At 46.4% G+C, this 18,305-nt stretch overlaps 1 protein-coding gene across 1 annotated transcript; it reads left to right on the top strand.

Annotated features, from left to right (window-relative positions):
- The first annotated feature begins 1,313 nt into the window (after positions 1-1,313).
- On the top strand, positions 1,314-8,960 carry RPL6 (ribosomal protein L6). The gene is made up of 7 exons (XM_056859265.1): positions 1,314-1,376; positions 2,920-3,069; positions 3,489-3,587; positions 5,206-5,349; positions 5,460-5,508; positions 7,676-7,860; positions 8,769-8,960. Exons 2-7 carry the CDS (start codon positions 2,920-2,922, stop codon positions 8,919-8,921), a joined length of 780 nt encoding a protein of 259 aa, XP_056715243.1. The 5' UTR covers positions 1,314-1,376; the 3' UTR covers positions 8,922-8,960.
- The last annotated feature ends 9,345 nt before the right edge of the window (positions 8,961-18,305 follow it).

Here is an 18,305-nt window from a genome sequence, read left to right as displayed (position 1 = left end):
CAACGATTCTGCTCCACATACGGCAGCATAAAGTGTACAGGAGTTTAGGGGACTCGAGTCACCCCCCAAGCTTCTGCTGGAACATAATTGTGCCGCAAGACTCTCGCTTATTTTCTTGCAACAGGCTAAGGAGCGACAGCCCCCTGAAATAAATCTCCCTTGCTTTTAAAGAACCACGTCGTTCTTGCTTCTTGCTTGTCGGTCCAGAAGAGTGGTGCCAAAGGTTTGTCCCTGCGAGACTTATATTTTCACATGGCAGCAAGCTAGCCTGTTCCCCTTCGTTCCACTTACACTTCATTTTCCCCTCTTACATGTCAAACACCTCGGACCGTTGACTATGTGTGTGTTAAGTGCCGTGAAGTCACTTCCAACTCATGGCGACCCTATGAATCAGTGTCCTCCATAATGTCCTATCCTTATCTTTCTTGCTCAGATCTTGCAAATTGAGGGCCAGGGCTTCCTTTATAGAGTCAGAGTCCAGTAGCACCTTAAAGACTTTAAAGTGTTTAAGGTGCTACTGGACTCTTGCCCTTTTCTACTACTGCAGACAGACTAACACGGCTACCGACTGTGAGTTATCTTTATAGAGTCAATCCATCTCCTGTTGGGTCTTCCTCTTTTCCTGCTCCCTTCAACTTTTCCTAGCCCGATTGTCTTTTCCAGTGACTCTTGTCTTCTCATAATGTGACCAAAGTGCAACAGCCTCCGTTGAGTCATTTTAGCTTCTATGGTCAGTTCAGGCTTGATTTGATCTAGAACCCACTGATTTGTTTTTTTGTTTTTGGGCAGTCCACGGTATCCGTAACACTCTCCTCCAGCACCACATTTCAAAGGAATCTACTTTCTTCCTATCAGCTTTCTTCAACGTCCAGCTGTCACACCCATACATGTGTGTGTGTGTGTGTTAAGTGCCGTCAAGTCGCTTCCGACTCATGGTGACCCTATGAATGAAAGCCCTCCAAAATGTCCTATCTTTGACAGCCTTGCTCAGATCTTGCAAATTGAAGGCTGTGGCTTCCTTTATTGAGTCAATCCATCTCTTGTTGGGCCTTCCTCTTTTCCTGCTGCCCTCTACTTTTCCTAACATGACGGTCTTTTCCAGTGACTCTTGTCGTCTCATGACGTGACCAAAATACGACAGCCTCAGTTTAGTCATTTTAGCTTCTAGGGTCAGTTCAGGCTTGATTTGATCTATAACCCACTGATTTGTTTTTTTGGCAGTCCATACGTAGCAATAGGGAATACAATGGCATTAATAGAGGGCTATAGAAACTACATCTCCCAGAGGGCTTAGGGGGCAGCCCGCGAAACGTCACACATCCGTTTCTCTTTAGGGGCGGGTTCCCGGATATTGCCTCCTTTTCCCTTCTCCGAAGGTAAGAATGGCGGCCTCCGACAGCTTCGCAGCCAAGACCGGGAGTCGGTATCCGCCGCCATCCGCCTTCGGGGAGCGCCGGACGCTCTCCCGACGTGGGCGGGCTGGTTCGGGGACGCCTGGCGGGCGGTGCGCGGCTATTATGGAGCGTGGCGGCGGCGCTGCGGAGGGAGGGTAGGCCAGGCCAGGCCAGGCCGCCGCTCTGACTGGGAAGCCGGCTGTCTCCAGCGGGGCTCCGACCGGTCCCGCGTGGCATGTTGGCCGCGGCGGTGGTGGAATGGCTGAATGTTCCCGTTGGCGGCCTCTTTCCCAAGGAGAAGACGCGTGGCAGGCGCAGTTCACACATGCAAGGGGGGGGCAGAGCGCCGGGCGGGGCTCCGCGCTGCCGTTTCGTGTAGCGCTGGGGGGAGGGACCTTTTGGGAGGCCCCCCCCCCGCTTCAAAACGAAAAGCTCCCCGAGAGTAGAAAGCCAGCTGAGCAGACAGAAGGGATGAGATGCGTCTAGGGGCTGGTTTTCTGTTTGCACGGGGGGAAAGAGGGACTGTATGTAAACGATGTCAATAAGCAATAAAACGCCTGGCACCTGCCATTCGAAGCGGCCCCGTCTGTTCTCGCCCCCTCTTCTGCATGTGTGAACCAAGCCTTCATCGTGTATTCCTTGCTGCCAGCGACGGGCCTTCCTCTTTGCACCATGCAGGCGCCTGAGATTATACCTTTCTGGGGCTGGTAGAGGCAGCTCCTCAGAGGTTGTCCACAAAGTGGGTCTTGTGTCTGAAGGACACTTCGAGCCGTCTCAACCAGCTCCTGGTTCTCTCTCCTTTCCCCCCTTTTGGTCACCTTGTTATCTCCTCTTGATGGCGATCAATGGCTGTTTATGGGTGGTCTCTTATTGATGAGCTGGGCTTGAACTGGGGGAGGGGTTCAAATCCCCGCCCGCTTGGGTTACCATCCTGGGTGGGGGTTCTCTTCTCTGTTGAGAGATGTGGACAAGAGGGCCAGTTTCTATACTGGACTCTGAAATGGCCCCATGACTGACCTGCAATTGACTTTACTGCTTAAATGACCCATTTTGGAAAATGTGCTGCAGCCCCTGGAGAGAGCAGGTCTTAGGACTCTGTCCTTACAGCAACAACAAGAGGGCACCTTGGCTATCTTCTGGACATGGAGTAGGGGGTCACTGGGGTTGGGGGGGAGGTAGTTGTGAATTTGCTGCATTGTGTAGGGGGTTGGACTAGATGACCCTGGCGGTCGCATTCCAACTTTATGGTTCTGTGATTGGCAGGTGGGCTACCCATAATATATTTGGCCCCAGTTAATTCTTCTGGACTGTGTTACTGGGAGAGTAAGGCTGAACTTCTGCCTGTGCTTATTTGGGAATTAGGTGCTGTTGAACTTAGCGGGAGTCCCTTTGGAGGAAGTCTGTATAGCTATGAGGGGTTGGGGGGGGCACGCTGTTGGAAGGTGCTGAATTGTCCTCAGTTTCTTCTTCACTCTCCCCCCCCTCCCTTTTACAAGTCATTAATCTTCAATTTTCTGTTGGTTAGATGGCGGACGAGAAAAAAGCGAAGAGGGTTCGGAAATGCCATACCAGCCGCAACCCCGTGCTGGCCCGGGGGATTGGGCGGTATTCCCGATCGGCCATGTACGCCAGAAAGGCCATGTACAAGCGCAAGTACAAGGCTCCGGAAACAAAGGTAGGGGAGGTTCAGGAGCTCCTCGGAGTAAAGGAAGCTTGAGCGTAACACGTGGAATTCTCTTTCCCCAGAGGCAGCACTGGCTTCTAGGGCCCAGCAGCTTTTGCAAAGTACTGGACGTATTCATGGTGGCAGAGAGGTCTGCTGACAGCAGTTAGCCACAGCAGCTAAATGGACTTCCATGTTCAAAACCAGTGTTCAAAACCAGTGTATCTGTAAATGTTCCATGTTGGGACAAACAGTGAGGGAAGAGCTGTTGGGATCCCTCTCTTGTAATCTTCCCAATGGCTTTTGGTTGGCTGCATTTCGGGCAAACATGTTGGACGAGGCAAACATTTGGACGGAGCCGGCAAGGTTTGTTCTTTGTGCAAAGCGTTTGTTTTCGAGGGTTTTAATGTTCACATGTGTTTTGTCTGCAGATAGAAAAGAAAAAGCGAGAGAAGGATCCAGCCACAACCAGGAAACCTGTTGGCGGGGATAAGAATGGAGGCAACAGGCTGGTCAAACTTCGCAAAATGGTAAGAAGTCTTAGCCCAAAGTCAAAATGGTGCAGGACTGTGGATAGTCTGCGCTCAACATGTCTTTTTTAAAAGGGCTGTATTCATATGTTAATAACAGGTATCTGCTTCTGAATAGCCACTTGCCCCAGGGTATAAGGTCTCTCCACCAGGCAAAGAAGCTTTTGAGAAGTTGGCTGTTCGATCCCAGATGACTGGTTCTTGTAATGCGTGAGCAGGATGGCTAGTGAAAGTGGTGGTGATCTTAGGTGTGAGCCCGGCTGAAATCAGCCTTCTGGTCATGGCCATTTCCTGTTGTCAGTCATGTCTGCAGGTAGCCAGGATACAAGCAGGATATATGCAGAAAGGGAGGGGAAAAGTATCTGTGGAGGTTGCTCGGGGCTGGGTTATTTGGGAAGGACTCTGCACATGCTGGTGCGTTGGTGGCTCTAAGAGCAGTAAGTGACTAAGAAGGCATTGTTGGTGTGAGTTCAGTGTCTGGTTCTTGCATTGAAGTTATAGTCCCTGGGATGGTGACATTTTGTTTTTCTTGTTTTAATATGGCAGGCTGTGTCCTTGAAGTCAAAGACCTGCCAGATAACTTCTGAGTGCACATTCCAGTTGACTTCTGCACATCCGGGGTTGTAGTGCATGTGAATCAAAACTAGGCTCAGTGTTGTATCTGGTCAAAAGTCACTCAGCGAGCAGAGAGGATTTGAACTCTTCCCAGTCTTGCTCTGACGCTCAAGTCACTGTGTCTGTGCTTAGCAGCATTCTCTGAGAGGAGTGGATTTTTTATTTTTTTATTTGTTTGATTTTTATCCCGCTGTTTCCAAACAAGTCGGGCTCAGAGCGGCTAACAATATTCTGTGTCATAACAACATATATATCCAATATAACTCTAAAACTGGAAATTAACAACACGTCTAAAATACTTAAAAGACGGCGCCTTCAATTCTCCCTTAACGAGATGTTCAGCAGGAGCAATAGTCAAATGTGGTAGTATAACAGGACAGCAGAGAAATAACCAGCAGGGGATAATTTCCTGACAGTGGCCAGCAGGGAGGCCTACCGGTGTACAACTGTAGCTGCCCTCAACCATAGAATCATAAAGTTGGAAGGTACCACCATGGTCATCTAGTCCAACCCCCCCCTGCACAATGCAATCCATAGGTCTGGTGGAACGTCTCCGTGTTACAGGCCCTGTGGAACTGAACCAAGTCCCACGGGGCCCGGGTCTCACTTGAGAAAAAGCTCCATCAGGCTGGTGCCAGGGTCGAAAAGGCCCTGGCTCTGGTTGAGGACAGCCGGATATGTCCGGCAAGGGATCTCCAGCAGTACTCTTTAGGGGTTATAATGAGAGAGGAGGGATGGGCTTATCAAACAAGTCCTTCTCTTCCATCCTACAGGAAACTTTTTATGCCGAAGATCTTAGGAAACTTGCATAGAAATTGAAAATGATTTGAACTTTGTGACTCACAATTAAACACTTAGGAGCCAACAAAACGCATTGGTGGGGGGGGAGGGTTCAACTCCAGGTACCCACAGTCCCAATGGCTGGGGTGATCTTCAGCCTCTTGTACTGAATGGGGATTCTTGGAGTTTCACATCACGTTGCCATTTTTTTAAATCCTGATAGCCCAGATACTACCCAACGGAAGATGTTCCACGTAAACTCCTGAGTCACGGCAAAAAGAATTTCGCCCTGCATAAGAGGAAGCTGCGGGCCTCCATTACCCCGGGAACAATCCTGATCCTTCTCACCGGCCGCCACCGAGGCAAGGTGAGGGAGACCGGACAAGGCGCTTTCATCCTCTCCTTCACAGCTGAGCAGTCCCCTGCTGCGTTCTTATCTCACTAAGCTCTGACCAACCCTTTTTCTTGTATTTCCAGCGCGTGGTCTTCCTGAAGCAGCTAGGGAGCGGACTGTTGCTGGTGACTGGTAAGCTGCTCTTCTGGTGTCAGCCTGGTGCTGCACCTTGCTTAGTTTTTCTTTGTCTGCCTTGGTGGTAGAGCACCTGCTCGGCACGCAGAAGGTCCCAGGTTCAACATAAGAACATAAGAAAGGCCGTGCTGGATCAGACCAAGGCCCATCAAGTCCAGCAGTCTGTTCACACAGGGGCCAACCAGGTGCCTCTAGGAAAATGACTGCAACAGCATTCTCCTGCTTGTGCTCTACAGCATTTGATATAATGGGCATGCTCCTCTGAGACTGTAGAGAATAGGTATGCATCACGACTAGTATCCATTTTGACTAGTAGCCATAGACTGCCTTCTCCTCCAAGAACATGTCCGCTCCCCTCTTAAAGCCTTCCAAGTTGGCTGCCATCGCCACATCCTGGGACAGGGAGTTCCACAATTTAACTATGCCTTGTGTGAAGGCATACTACCTTTTATCTGCTTGGAATCTCTCACCCTCCAGCTTCAGCAGATGACCCCACGTTCTGGTATTATGAGAGAAGCTTTTCTCCCTGTCCACTCTCCACACCATGCATAATTTTATAGACCCCTATCATGTCTCCCCTTGACCACCTTCTTTCCAAGCTAAACAGCCCTAAACAACCCCAGGCATCTGTAGGACTACATTGCTGGGAAAACCCTCTTTTGTCCACGTCCTTGAAGGGCTGCTGCCAGCTGGAATAGACGATGTTGAATGTGATGGAGCCTTAGTGTACTTTGGTATAAGATGGCTTCATAATGCGCCATGTTTAAATTGCAGGCGGAAAAGCACCAGCTGGATATTGGGGTGGGTGGGTTACTTTAAGAGTTTTTCAACAGTGGAATCAGCTCCCTAGGGAGGTGGTGAGCTCCCCCTCACTGGCAGTCTTTAAGCAGAGGCTGGACAAACACTTCTCAGGGATGCTCTAGGCCAGCGGTTCCCAAACCTTTTGAGAGAGAAATTAATCAGGGAGCACTAATTTTCACCTAGCACCTATATACTAAACCGAATGACAGTAGTGTTTTTCTATCCAATCACTTCACAAAGCACTAGGAGATGATTCGCAGAGGGAAACCGCTGCTCTAGGCTGATCCTGCATTGAGCAGGGGGTTGGACTTGATGACCTGCATGAATCTAACTCTATGATTCTATGTTTCCCAAGGGGAGTGCATTTACTCATTGAGCACAGTTCGTCTCTGTGGATGTTAGCTGGTTTACATTGGAGCTATTATTGTGTTGAATGGCAGGGAAGCTGCCTCTTACCTAGCTGAGAGCCAGCATAGTAGTTAAGAACGATGGTTTGGAGCGGCAGACCCTGACCTGGAGAACCAGGTTTGATTCCCCACTCCTCATGAGTGGCGGACGTTAATCTGGTGAACTGGATTTGTTTCCCCACTCCTGCACATGAAGCCAGCTGGGTGACCTTGGGCTAGTCACACTCTCTCAGTCCCACCTACCTCACAGGGTGTCTGTTGTGGGGAGGGGAAGAGAAGGTGATTGTAAACTGGTTTGATTCTCCTTTAAGTGGTAGAGAAAGTCAGCATATAAAAACCAACTCTTCTTCTTAAGAAAGATGTAGACAAGCTGGAACGTGCCCAGAGAAGGGCAACAAAGATGGTGAGGGGTCTGGAGACCAAGTTCATGAGGAAAGGTTGAAGGAGCTGGGTATGTTTAGCCTGAAGAGGAGAAGACTGAGAGTGGGTATGATAACCATCTTCAAGCACTTGAAGGGCTGCCACATAGAGGAGGGTGCCGAGTTTTCTGTTGCCCCAGAAGGTCAGACTTTAAATCAATTAAATCAAAAGAGTTTCCATTAGGAAGAATTTTCTAACAGTCAGAGTGGTTCCTCAGTGGAACAGGCTTCCTCGGGAGGGGGTGAGTGCTCCTTCCCTGGAGGTTTTGAAGCAGAGGCTAGATGGCCATCTGTCAGCAATGCTGATTCTATGACCTTAAGCAGATAGTGAGAGAGAACGCATCTTGGCCATCTTCTGGTCACTAGGGGTGTGGAGGGGGGAGGTAGTTGTGAATTTCCTGCATTGTGCAGGGGGTTGGACTTGATGGCCCTGGTGGTCCCTTCCAACTCTATGATTCTTCTGAGCAGTGGGCTGTGGCTTTCCTGGCAGCACCTGGGGCCCTTGTGTCACCGGCTGTGTCTCCTCTTTGCCCCCAGGGCCCTTGGTCATCAACCGCGTACCTCTGCGCAGGGCTCACCAGAAGTTCGTCATCGCCACCACAACCAAGATCGACATCTCTGGCGTAAAAATTCCCAAGCACCTCAGCGATCTTTACTTCAAAAAGAAGCGGCTGCGCAAACCCAAACACCAGGAGGGTGAAATCTTTGACACTGAGAAAGAGGTGTGTGGGCTGTGGGGGGGGGCGGTTGGTGACTGGTTTTCATTATGGAGTTAGATTGTAGTATAGTCACTGTGAAAGGCATGGTCAGTCTGGGAGGGGTTGGGTTTTCAGGCTGTTGTTCCCTTGAAGGTTGGTCTGATGCCCTGAGATGGGCAAGCAAGAATGGGTTGTGTTGGACTCTATAGCAATACCAAGAGCCTCTTGCCGTCCTCTGAGGGGCAGTCACACTGGCAAGTGAGCAGAACCTCCTGGCACTTGGTGCTTCTGTGCCAGGGAGCTTAGCAAAGACTGGCCCCTGCAGAGCAGAGGGGATTAGTTTTGAGAGAGAATGCCCAGTCTGTGCCATCTTCAGCCATTCTTGGGCTGCTGGATACGAAATCTGTCCTGCAGAATCTGACTGGCTTCAAGAGTTCCTTAGCTTCTGCCCTTCAGCATAGACTGTTGGGGGACTGAGGCTGTCTCTCAGTGCTGTTTTGGGGTTCCTGTGTGTCCTGTGCCCCCTATTGCCAGTCATGGCTGTTTACATAGGTGGTCGCCTGGTATATGGTGCATTTGTTTCTGTGCCAGTATCCTTGGAGAGTTCAAAGAACCGAAATCAGTTCATTTCCTTGCCCAGGGGGCTTTAGGACAGACCTGAACAGAGGGGAGTTTTCCATGATGTTTGATGGGGGTGGGTGGGATTTTGCTGTTGAAAGCCAATTAAAAATCCCTCAGGGCACACCCAAGTCTTTCGATAATTCCCAGAGTAGCTCGTAGGATCCCACTCGGGGAAACAGGCAGTGATTGAAAGCAGCAGAAGAGAAATGGGCTGTGGGCGGGTTCCCCAGGCTTGGGGTTCACTCTAATTGCGGGATCGCGAGTCCTTTTCTCAAAGGGACCTTAAAGAAATGGCTGTCCTGCTTTCTCAGAAATACGAGGTGACGGAGCGACGCAAGGCTGACCAGAAGGCTGTGGACTCTCAGGTTCTCCCCATCGTCAAGAAGACGACTCAGCTGCGCGGCTACCTGCGGTCAACCTTTTCACTCTCCAACGGTGTCTATCCTCACAAATTGGTCTTCTAAATAAGCATGGAGACATCACAGTAAAGCTTGGGCAAAGCCGTGAAAGACTTTGTTCTCCCTTTCCTGTTCTAAAGTCTTTTTTTTAACATGTGTTTTCTTTGCAAGAAACTTTGGGTTAAAATGTGCTGGTGTGCTTTTCCTTTTGATACTTGATCAAAGGTTTTCAGTTGAGCTCTTTGGACTGAATTTGGTCGGGCTGCAGACCTGCCTTCTCTTTACTGAAAGCCCCCCCCCCAAAAAAAAAAAGTCTTCACTCTTGGAATTTGCTTCCCGGAGGCATGGTCAGAACTCACATGTGTACATTTTGATAAACTCCACATCTTGGGAGCTCTTTCATGTGCCACCGGCAACTCTTGAGCACCTGCCCTCTGCTGCCGGAAAGTGAGCAGAGCCACTGGCTTGAGGTTAATGGGGGGGGGGTTTCCGCAGCTTGAAATACCTGCTGTCAGAGGGACTGGAACGTGGGTTACCTACGAGCATCCCTGAGCTGCATATCTTGTAGCCCCCCTTCCTCCTCTGCTGCTGCTTCCTCGTCTCAGTAGCCAGGTGGTTGTCAGCAGGAGAGCACACGGGCTGCAGAATGAGCCTCCAGTGTCTTCCACACATTTGCAAGGCTCGTTGCTTGGTCTTCGATTCTACACACACTTATCTGAGAGCAATAAAGTAAGACTTGCTTCCAGGAGTTACATATTTAGGACGATGCTGTTAGTGTCTTAAGCGGTCCCGGGTTGGGGGGCCCTCATCCTGGGGGATAAGAGGAAAGGAAAAGGCAGGAAGGGCTGTGGCTCAGTGGTGGAGCATCTGCTTGGCATACAGAAGGTCCCAGGTTCAATCCCTGGGCTCTCCAGTTGAAAGGACCAGGCAGTGGGTGATGCAAAAGACCTCTGCCTGAGACCCTGGAGAGCATCTGCCAGATTGAGTAGACAATACTGACCTTGACAGACCAAGAGCCTGATTCAGTACAAGGCAACTTCATGTGTCACAGGAGGAGCTCTTCAGAAATTGGATGGTATTGTCATTCATAAGGGCCTAAGACAAAACTTAGCGGCTCTTTTTAAAATACAGGACATTTTGCCCGTGATAATAATGTCAAGGTTGTGGAGGTTTAGGGATTTGGTGTATGAGACGGTCATTGCGCTAAATGAGGTGATGGAGAGGGGCATACCACTCTTGAATACTGACCTCTTTAGAAGGCTACAATCAGGCTATAAGCACCCACTCTCCCTCAAACACAGTCCTCTCACAGCAACCTCAGTTAATACTCCCCAGCAGTTTTAGGAAAGGCAAAAATCAGCACTCACCTCACCTTGCCAGCAGCTCTGCCTCTGTCGCCCAGCCGATTTACGTTCAGCCTTGGTTCCCCTTCCAGTCCTAAAATACCTTCAGCCAGCGCTGCAAAATCCCTTACCTTACAATGGGGGTTACAGCATTATGTATTCCCAGCAATGTATTAAGAGTTTGACAGTGTTATAAGAGATCGCTTTAAAAAGGTTTTTGGATGCCACGGCTAAAAAATGGTTGGAAGACGTCTTCACAGTTAAAGGGAACAAACAAAGTGCGAACAGAAAATTTTATAACATTTCCAAACTCTTGATACATCGCTGAGAATACCTAGTGTGGTAACAGCCAAACTTTCACAGCTGATGCACAGGAGTACCTGTAAAACTGCCCTCAGGTCCTAGAGCAGGAGGCATAATTGTGCAAAAGCAGAGAGACTTCTTCTACAAGGGGTGGGGGCTTGGTCCTTTCGATTCGCACGAGCCCTGATGGTATGCTTTCATGTTTTAAGCCAGAATGCGCAATTTTGGCGCACACTCCATGGTTGGAAATGGGGAATTTGTCAATAGAGGGTGCTGGTGAGCAGAGTCCCAGGTGTAGCTTTCTGAACCAAGCAGTTGGGGGGCAGGAAGTATTGGAGTATTTGGCTTCAGATGAACTTTTATTTTCCAATTAAAAGCCTGGTGCAGAGAGAAATGGGGGGGGGGCACTTTACATCAGGATGCAGAGGTCATAGGTTCACAATTCATGTGTTTTTCATATTACCCTGGAAAAATTAGTAAACTAGAATTGGTCATTGATTATGCAAAAGTCAGCCATTACCATTTAAAAAACAGCTTGTGCAAAAGTAATTGGGGTATTAATATATTTTCAAGAGTCACATGACGTGGTGCCTGCTGTAGCCCTGGAAGATCCCCTTATTGCAAGGGGTAAAGCTTGTCTTGGTAAAGCTTGCCCAAGTGAGTTCATAAAAGAACCAAGAATCAAGCATCATTTCACTTCCTTGTTTTATATATCATTATTTATACAACTTTAATAGTTTAAAAATGACAATATTCATATTTTTTACACTTTAAAACTTGATGTACAACAAATCGCTATTCGTAGATCACGTAGCTGGTTGGCATGCTGCAATTCTAGGAGAAGTAACCAAAGCCTAGGCCCAGTGAAGTTAAGTGTGTTTGAACTGGAGTAACCAACTCACCGTGGGCAGCCAGGAAGCATGGTGTTTCAGGGGGCTTTGGTACAGTTCATATATCAAAGGCCTATGAAATAAACAGGTCATATCTGACTTTTGGGATACTGTCAGCAGCTGTACAACTCAGTCTCTTCAAGGATAGTTTTCAAAGCTTGGTAGCAGCTATTCTACTGTATGCTTAATGAGTTTATGTTATCATATATTTTCATTCCCTTGGCTATTTTTAAATCTGGCAAGAATGGTCAGGTTGTCTTCCTCGCAACACATTTGCAAACTCCAATTCTAAGCATTCTGGGGGGGTTGGAATCATAGAATTAGAAGGGGCCACCAGGGTCATCTAGTCCAACACCCTGCACAATTCAGGGGATTCACAACTACCTCCCCCACACACACCCAGTGACCCCTACTCCATGCCCAGAAGATGGCCAAGATGCCCTCCCTCATGATCTGCCTAAGGTCATAGAATCAGCATGGCTGACAGATCGCTATCTAGCCTCTGCTTAAAAACCTCCAGGGAAGGAGAGCTCACCACCTCCTGAGGAAGCCTGTTCCACTGAGGAACCGCTCTAACTGTTAGAAAATTCTTCCTAATGTCTAGACGGAAACTTAATCCGTTGGTTCTGGTCCGACTTGGGGCAACAGAAAACAACTTGGCATCCCCTTCAAGTACTTGAAGATGGTTATCCCCTCTCAGTCTTCTCTCCAGGCTAAACGTACCTGATGACAGGTTCAAGATCATACCTTGATGCCCAGTACAGTGGCTGCTGCAGGGCTCTCCCTATTTACTTAAGTTCTGCGAGTGGCTGGCTTCCACCATTCAAGGTGTTCCATTTATCAGAGCCAATCTAATCAGTAGAATTGTGAAGCTGTCCTAAAAATAGGATGGCTGGGAATACAAGCCAACACAGAGAAATCGTGCAAATACATTGGAGACTAGATGCAGATCTTTCATTCTGCTGCACGACCAAGGGCTTCTGCTTTTGTGTCTTGCAACCCCGTTTGCAAGCAAGCAGCAGATTCTGCAGCAGGCTGGCTTTGCTGACTCATTGCTTTCAGCTGAGCACGTCTCTCCCACAGAAGGACCGAGAGCTCTCTCTCCCCCTCTCCCCAGCCGTGGGCATCCAATAGAAAATGCTAAAAAGGTATCCGCTACCAAAAATAGTTGCGGAGTCAAGCGTAGCAACACATTCGATTACCATCGGATCTGCTTGATGCTGAGTTCTAATTTTTAAAAATTGAAATTATAGGAAGGGTGGCTTGTTTAGGGAAATTGGAGGCGAACGTTTGATCTCTGTGGGGAAAATGAAGATCAACTCTTGTGAGCTTCACAGGGAGAATATGCACAATCATCACACTGAGCACTTCGCATTCGTGTTGTTGAAAATTTGCTTATCGCCTGCCTGTCTTCAAAATCGCCACAGCAGAGTTTGCAGGGGGTGAGGGCCCTTCTCTTCCTCAGACCCTAGTAAGCTAGACGGACCAACAGTATGTGTATAAAAGGCATTCTTATGGCTGCTCACCTTGTGACCCACTATGCTGAATATCATACAACATCAGTACCTGCTGCTTCCTCCACTTTGCCAAAGGGACAAGAGTTGGTTTTTATATGCTGACTTTCTCTGCCACTTAAGGGAGACTCAAAGGATGGTGCTACTGCACTCATCTTGTTAGTGGCTTCCTAGAGGCACCTGGTTGGCCACTGTGTGAACAGACTGCTGGACTTGATGGGCCTTGGTCTGATCCAGCAGGGCCTTTCTTATGAACCGGTTTACTTTCCCCTTCCCCTCCCCACAACAGACCCTTGTGAGATAGGTGGGGCTGAGAGCTCTAAGAGCTGAGACTAGCCCAAGGTCACCCAGCTGGCTTCATGGGGAGGAGTGGGGAAACATCCAGTTCACCAGATCAGCCTCCACTGTTCATAAGGAGTGGAGAATCAAACCCAGCTCTCCAGATTAGAGTCTACCGCTCCAAACCACCGCTCTTAACCACTATACCACACTGGCTCTCAGGCAGCATGTGGGAGAGCCTTAATCACTTTATAGAGGGATGCTTATGCCAAGGAAGAACTAGAACCCCTAGGTTCTGTTCATTAACCGCTCAGTCACCCTGGTTCTCAAATGTGGATTATGAGTCATATGACAGGCATCTAATGTTTCTGTTTTACAAACTGAAGGCAAAAGGACACCCATTAATTGGAGCTGAATAAGGATCTGACACCAATTTTAATTCCTGGGTATAGCTTTTTCCAAGGTGTAAACATTTTAGTTTTGTTAGGACTAAAAAGGCTCATTGGTATAGAAAGCAACGCTCACCTGGGGATGGAAAGATATTTCTTCCTGACATAGATCATTGCATGTCTTTTAACATCTGTCTAAACCTTAGAACTGCCACTGTGGTGCGAACACATACTTTGTTCAAAGGGGAAAGTACCAGACATCCTGGTATCCCCACCTGTGCCAAGCCCTTTAAGTTGCATTATCTTTTGACAATAGGCAGGGACGCAACTAGGATTCTTTGCATGAAGCATTTCTTAATCATCACTAGATGCATATATGACAGCCCCTTTAATTGAAGGATTTCAGGGTTTCCAAACACTAATTAGTTTGACCTCAGCAAGATGAAGTATCTCAGTAAGCATTACTATACACCCACTGAAAAACCCGAGAAGACAAAAATAACTAGTAAGTTGTCAAATACATGGAAAGTATGAATAAAGATCCCAGAAGTGTAATATGGAAAAAGTTTATATGTCTAATAAACGCTTCTATACAGGTAAGTATCTACAACCTTTGGGAAAGATGAAGAAATCATTAAATGTAATGGCCTCAGCTATGAATCTAGACTTAAAGACTAATATATTTATTTTACTGCATTTTTTACCCCGCTCTCCCCAACCCTGGCATATTCCAGGGCTCAGAGTTGCTGATGTTCACAGATGTTGCTGAAATTAGCCTCTCTTTTTTAAACAACAGCTATTGCTAGACATTTTGAGAGCTTCTGAAGAAACTATCCTAAAAGAGCCAATATAAGCTGGTCTAACTCAGAATCGAGTCCCATTTTGTTCAATGGGGCTTACTGCCGGAAAGTATTTTTAAGATTACAGCTTAAATTAATTATGCTACATGGAGTTGCCATATCAACCCATGGGCACAAAAGCACCAGAGTCATCCCCCCCCCACATTCTATAGAAGAAAGCTTCTTAAACTGTGGGTCACGACCCCATATGGGGTTGCGTAACTGAATGTGGGGGTTGCGAAAAAAAATTTTAAATTTAATTTCTTTATGATATATTATCAGTAAATGTTTTATTTGTATACCTATTTTGTATACCTATATACCCAGGGTAGCATAAAAATTTATCGAGCAAAAAGGGGTCACAAGTAGAAAAAGTTTAAGAATAGGAAGCTGTCAAGAGTAGACCTCTGTTGTTCTTGGGTCGAGCTCCATTCCAAAGCCACTCCCTTCAGTTTATAACTGCCGTTGGTGGCTCCAGCAGATGAAGCGAACTCTTCCCCCATCCCGCCAACTCCAGAGCTGAATAGTACTTAACATCTGCCCTTAGCAGCATCGGGAGGCTGAGGAGAGGCTACTGGGGGGGGAAATCAGCCTAGTAAGTTGTGTTTTGCTCGTTTATTGGTGTTTTTTAATTAATGTTGTAAGATGCCTTAGCCACGTATGGCAGAAAGGCAGGGTATGTATTCTTTGCAATTAATAATGAATACTCAATCTGAAATTGCAAATTCAGTAAGACCAGCAGAGCCTTGTGCTTAAGCTCCAATAGCAGGAAATTAAATCCTGTCTCCAGAAGTACAAACCAGTTCTGTAAGTTTGATGCCATACGAATGACAGCCTTTCTGATTTCATCTAAAACAATTACAGGGAATGGCACTCACTTGTTTGTCAACAATCCGGAAGTGCGTGGGGATGAACCTCTATAAAGTATCTTGAGTGACAACGGCTATTTGCTACGGGCGTTTGGCCACTCAACCCTAGTAGCGGATAGTTGATAAAGTTTATTATTTGTGGCCAAAGGCCATCACAATCTACCATACAAAACACTCAACCCTAGTAAATGGATAGATAATACTTCTGTACACTAGGTTTTTTCCATTATAATATTTATTTTTGTTTTGCAGATCTCATCACTTACCAAAGATATCCAGGAGCCAGTGGGTGCCAATACGTTTTAGGGGGGGATTAATTGTCTAATTATTTCCCACCCGCCCCGAAAACCACAGGCTATAAATTGTGCCTTGAAGCATTATGCATAGCCTGCTGTAAGATTAAAATAGAAGTTAGAGCAGCAGTAAAGAAATATGGTTCTAGCTCTCATGGTCTTGAGCCAACAAACATCCAAATTGTTTGGCAGTGGAGACAAATTTTGTTTTTCAAACCTGACATTTAACAGTTTCATAGTTGTTTTTTAAGGGAAGATTGTGCAGCAAAGTACTTTAGTCTGCAATGGTATTGAATATTTTCTGTTACTGTGGTTAATACACAAATTAATTACAAATATCCAGTTTGTTATATTTATAATGGCTTTCCCATGTCAAACAGTAGCTGAATTACTTCACCATTTAAGAACATAAGAAAGGCCCTGCTGGATCAGACCAAGGCCCATCAAGTCTGGCAGTCTGTTCACACAGTGGCCAACCAGGTGTCCAACATTTGTGTCCATCATAAAGGGAAAAGGTGTCTCTATGAGATATTTGTACCTTAAATATTGTACAAGAAATATTGGCTCATATACAGTCTTATATGCTACAATATGCATTTGTCAGAAGGGCATGGTTTCTCCCATAGGACAATTAAAAACAACAAGAAATGACTCACAGTACAATCTATGTGGAGTTACTCCAGTCTAAGCCCATTGAAATCAGTGAGTTTAGATTCAAGTAACTGCGCAGGCTATCTGAAGCCTGGAATATGCCAGCATGTAGTTTAGTTTACATACCATTTGCAGAGTGGTTCCCCCCCGCCGCCCAGATTTATTTGGTTATTTATAGTCTGTCTTTCTCGCTGAAACTCAAGGCAGATTACAAAGTATAAGTCAAGTACAGAAAGCCAGCATGGTATAGTGGTTAAGAGCGGCGACTCTAATCTGGAGAACCGGGTTCGATTGTCCACTCCGCCACATGAAGCTGCTGGGTGACCTTGGGCCTGTCATAGTTCTCTCAGAACTCTCTCAACCCATGCAGAGGCAGGCCATGGCAAACCACCTCCGAACGTCATTCTTGCCTTGAAAACCCTATGAGGTCAGCTGTGACTTGACAGACCACACACACACATACCACACACACAAGTCAAGTACAATCAACAGGATGGAACAATCGAGTGTGGACTACAGAAATCTGAAAACACACTCAAATCTCAAACAAATCTGAAACAAAGCATGAGCTTTTAAACGTGATACAATAAGTGGTAGTGATAAGTGATAAGTAGAATCAACCTAATCTGGAGCAGACTTACAGTAGTAGGCAGCAATACAATAGTATAGACCACAGTCCCTGTCCGTTTACCAGTGCAACGTTTGGACAATTTCTGTACCTATTAATGAAATCCCAATAAAAAATTTCTACCCCTCTTGCCCCCTATTTATATCTCAGTTAATACTTAACTGCCATTCCTTTCAGTTCAAAAACAGTTGGGCAAAGTTTATCTCGTGGGATGCATTGTGTACAAAATTGGCAGTGCAATCCTAGAGAGTTACACCCTTTGAATCCCATTGATTTCTGTGGATGTAGAAGCCCTTGAGCAATTTGCTAAGCAATTTAAGTCCAACAGAATGAAAACCACCTCATGCCACTCTCCTCTATTTCTGGATTAGTTCAGCTGTGTAACAGAGAACAGCCAACCTTCTTCCATGTGGATAACAGCCCCTGAATTATAATAGCTTGAGATTAAGGTGGCTGGAAATCACCAGTGCATGAAAAGGGTTGTCTTTTTTAATGCAAAGTGTTGTTGTCTGTTCACATGGCTCTTAAAGAGCCTTGGAAGTGCACAAGCACAACATAATACTTGTATTTCACATTTATATGATGGTACTTTCAGTGTTCCAAGTGCTTCACCCACATTACATTGTTGCAATACAGTCCAATAAAGTCACCCGTATCATCATCACTCCATTAAGGAGCTGAGGAGTGACTTATCTGAGCTTTACCCAATGAGTTTTACCCAGGGGCTTCCCAGATCACAGCTGCTTCTCAGAGCCCTTTTACTTTCATTCAAAATAAGGATGTTCACACACCAGTGTTCCTGCCATCGACATCTTAACTCAGCGATTAATTCAATTCTATTGCATATAAAACATGTGTGACCCCATGTGTTTGTGGGTGGGTATATGGGTGTGACTAATTTGTCATGGGCTGTATTGAAAAGAATGTGATTCTGCAGGATACTCTGGTAAAGCTCACAAGCACTTGTTGGAACATAACAATCCTAATCATCATTTAAAAACGTTTCTAGCCCTCATTGTTTTAAGAAGTATTATGTGTTTTAGCATGTCAAGTTTCATTAAAATGTAAGTTCCAAAAGTCATTAAAGTGTGTACCTGCATCCTGTTTATTGAATGCAATATTTATTCATAGGTCTGGAGGTTCTGTTTTTCACATTTCTATGTGATCTTTTTCTCTTTCTCCTTGCTCTAATATACTCCCTTTATCCTCTTAATTGTTAAGAAGTTGGGTTTCTATTGTTCCTACAACAGTAGGAAGTCAAAATACTAAAGGCAAACTCTAAGCCAAATGCATGTGAAGAAAAATGTACGTGAAGATTCTTAAATAGTCTTACTGTTGTTCTGTACCAGAGATAAATCTAGGATTACTGAGATGGTGCATCTTTTACAAGGAGCTTACAAATAAACCATTGGGAAACTAAATAGAAATCGGTGACTTCTTAAATGCAAGCTA

The sequence above is a fragment of the Euleptes europaea genome, chromosome 13 (genome assembly GCF_029931775.1).
Source record: "Euleptes europaea isolate rEulEur1 chromosome 13, rEulEur1.hap1, whole genome shotgun sequence".
In the NCBI taxonomy this organism is placed as follows: Eukaryota; Metazoa; Chordata; class Lepidosauria; order Squamata; family Sphaerodactylidae; genus Euleptes; species Euleptes europaea.
Note: the sequence above shows the minus strand (reverse complement) of the source record. Positions and strands in the feature narration are given on the sequence as shown.

Coding starts and splice junctions, on each gene's coding strand:
- RPL6 (XM_056859265.1), top strand. CDS start 2,920: ATGGCGGACGAGAAAAAAGCGAAGAGGGTTCGGAAATGCCATACCAGC. Junction 3,588..5,205: donor TGGTCAAACTTCGCAAAATG/GTAAGAAGTCTT, acceptor AAATCCTGATAG/CCCAGATACTACCCAACGGA. Junction 5,509..7,675: donor CGGACTGTTGCTGGTGACTG/GTAAGCTGCTCT, acceptor CTTTGCCCCCAG/GGCCCTTGGTCATCAACCGC.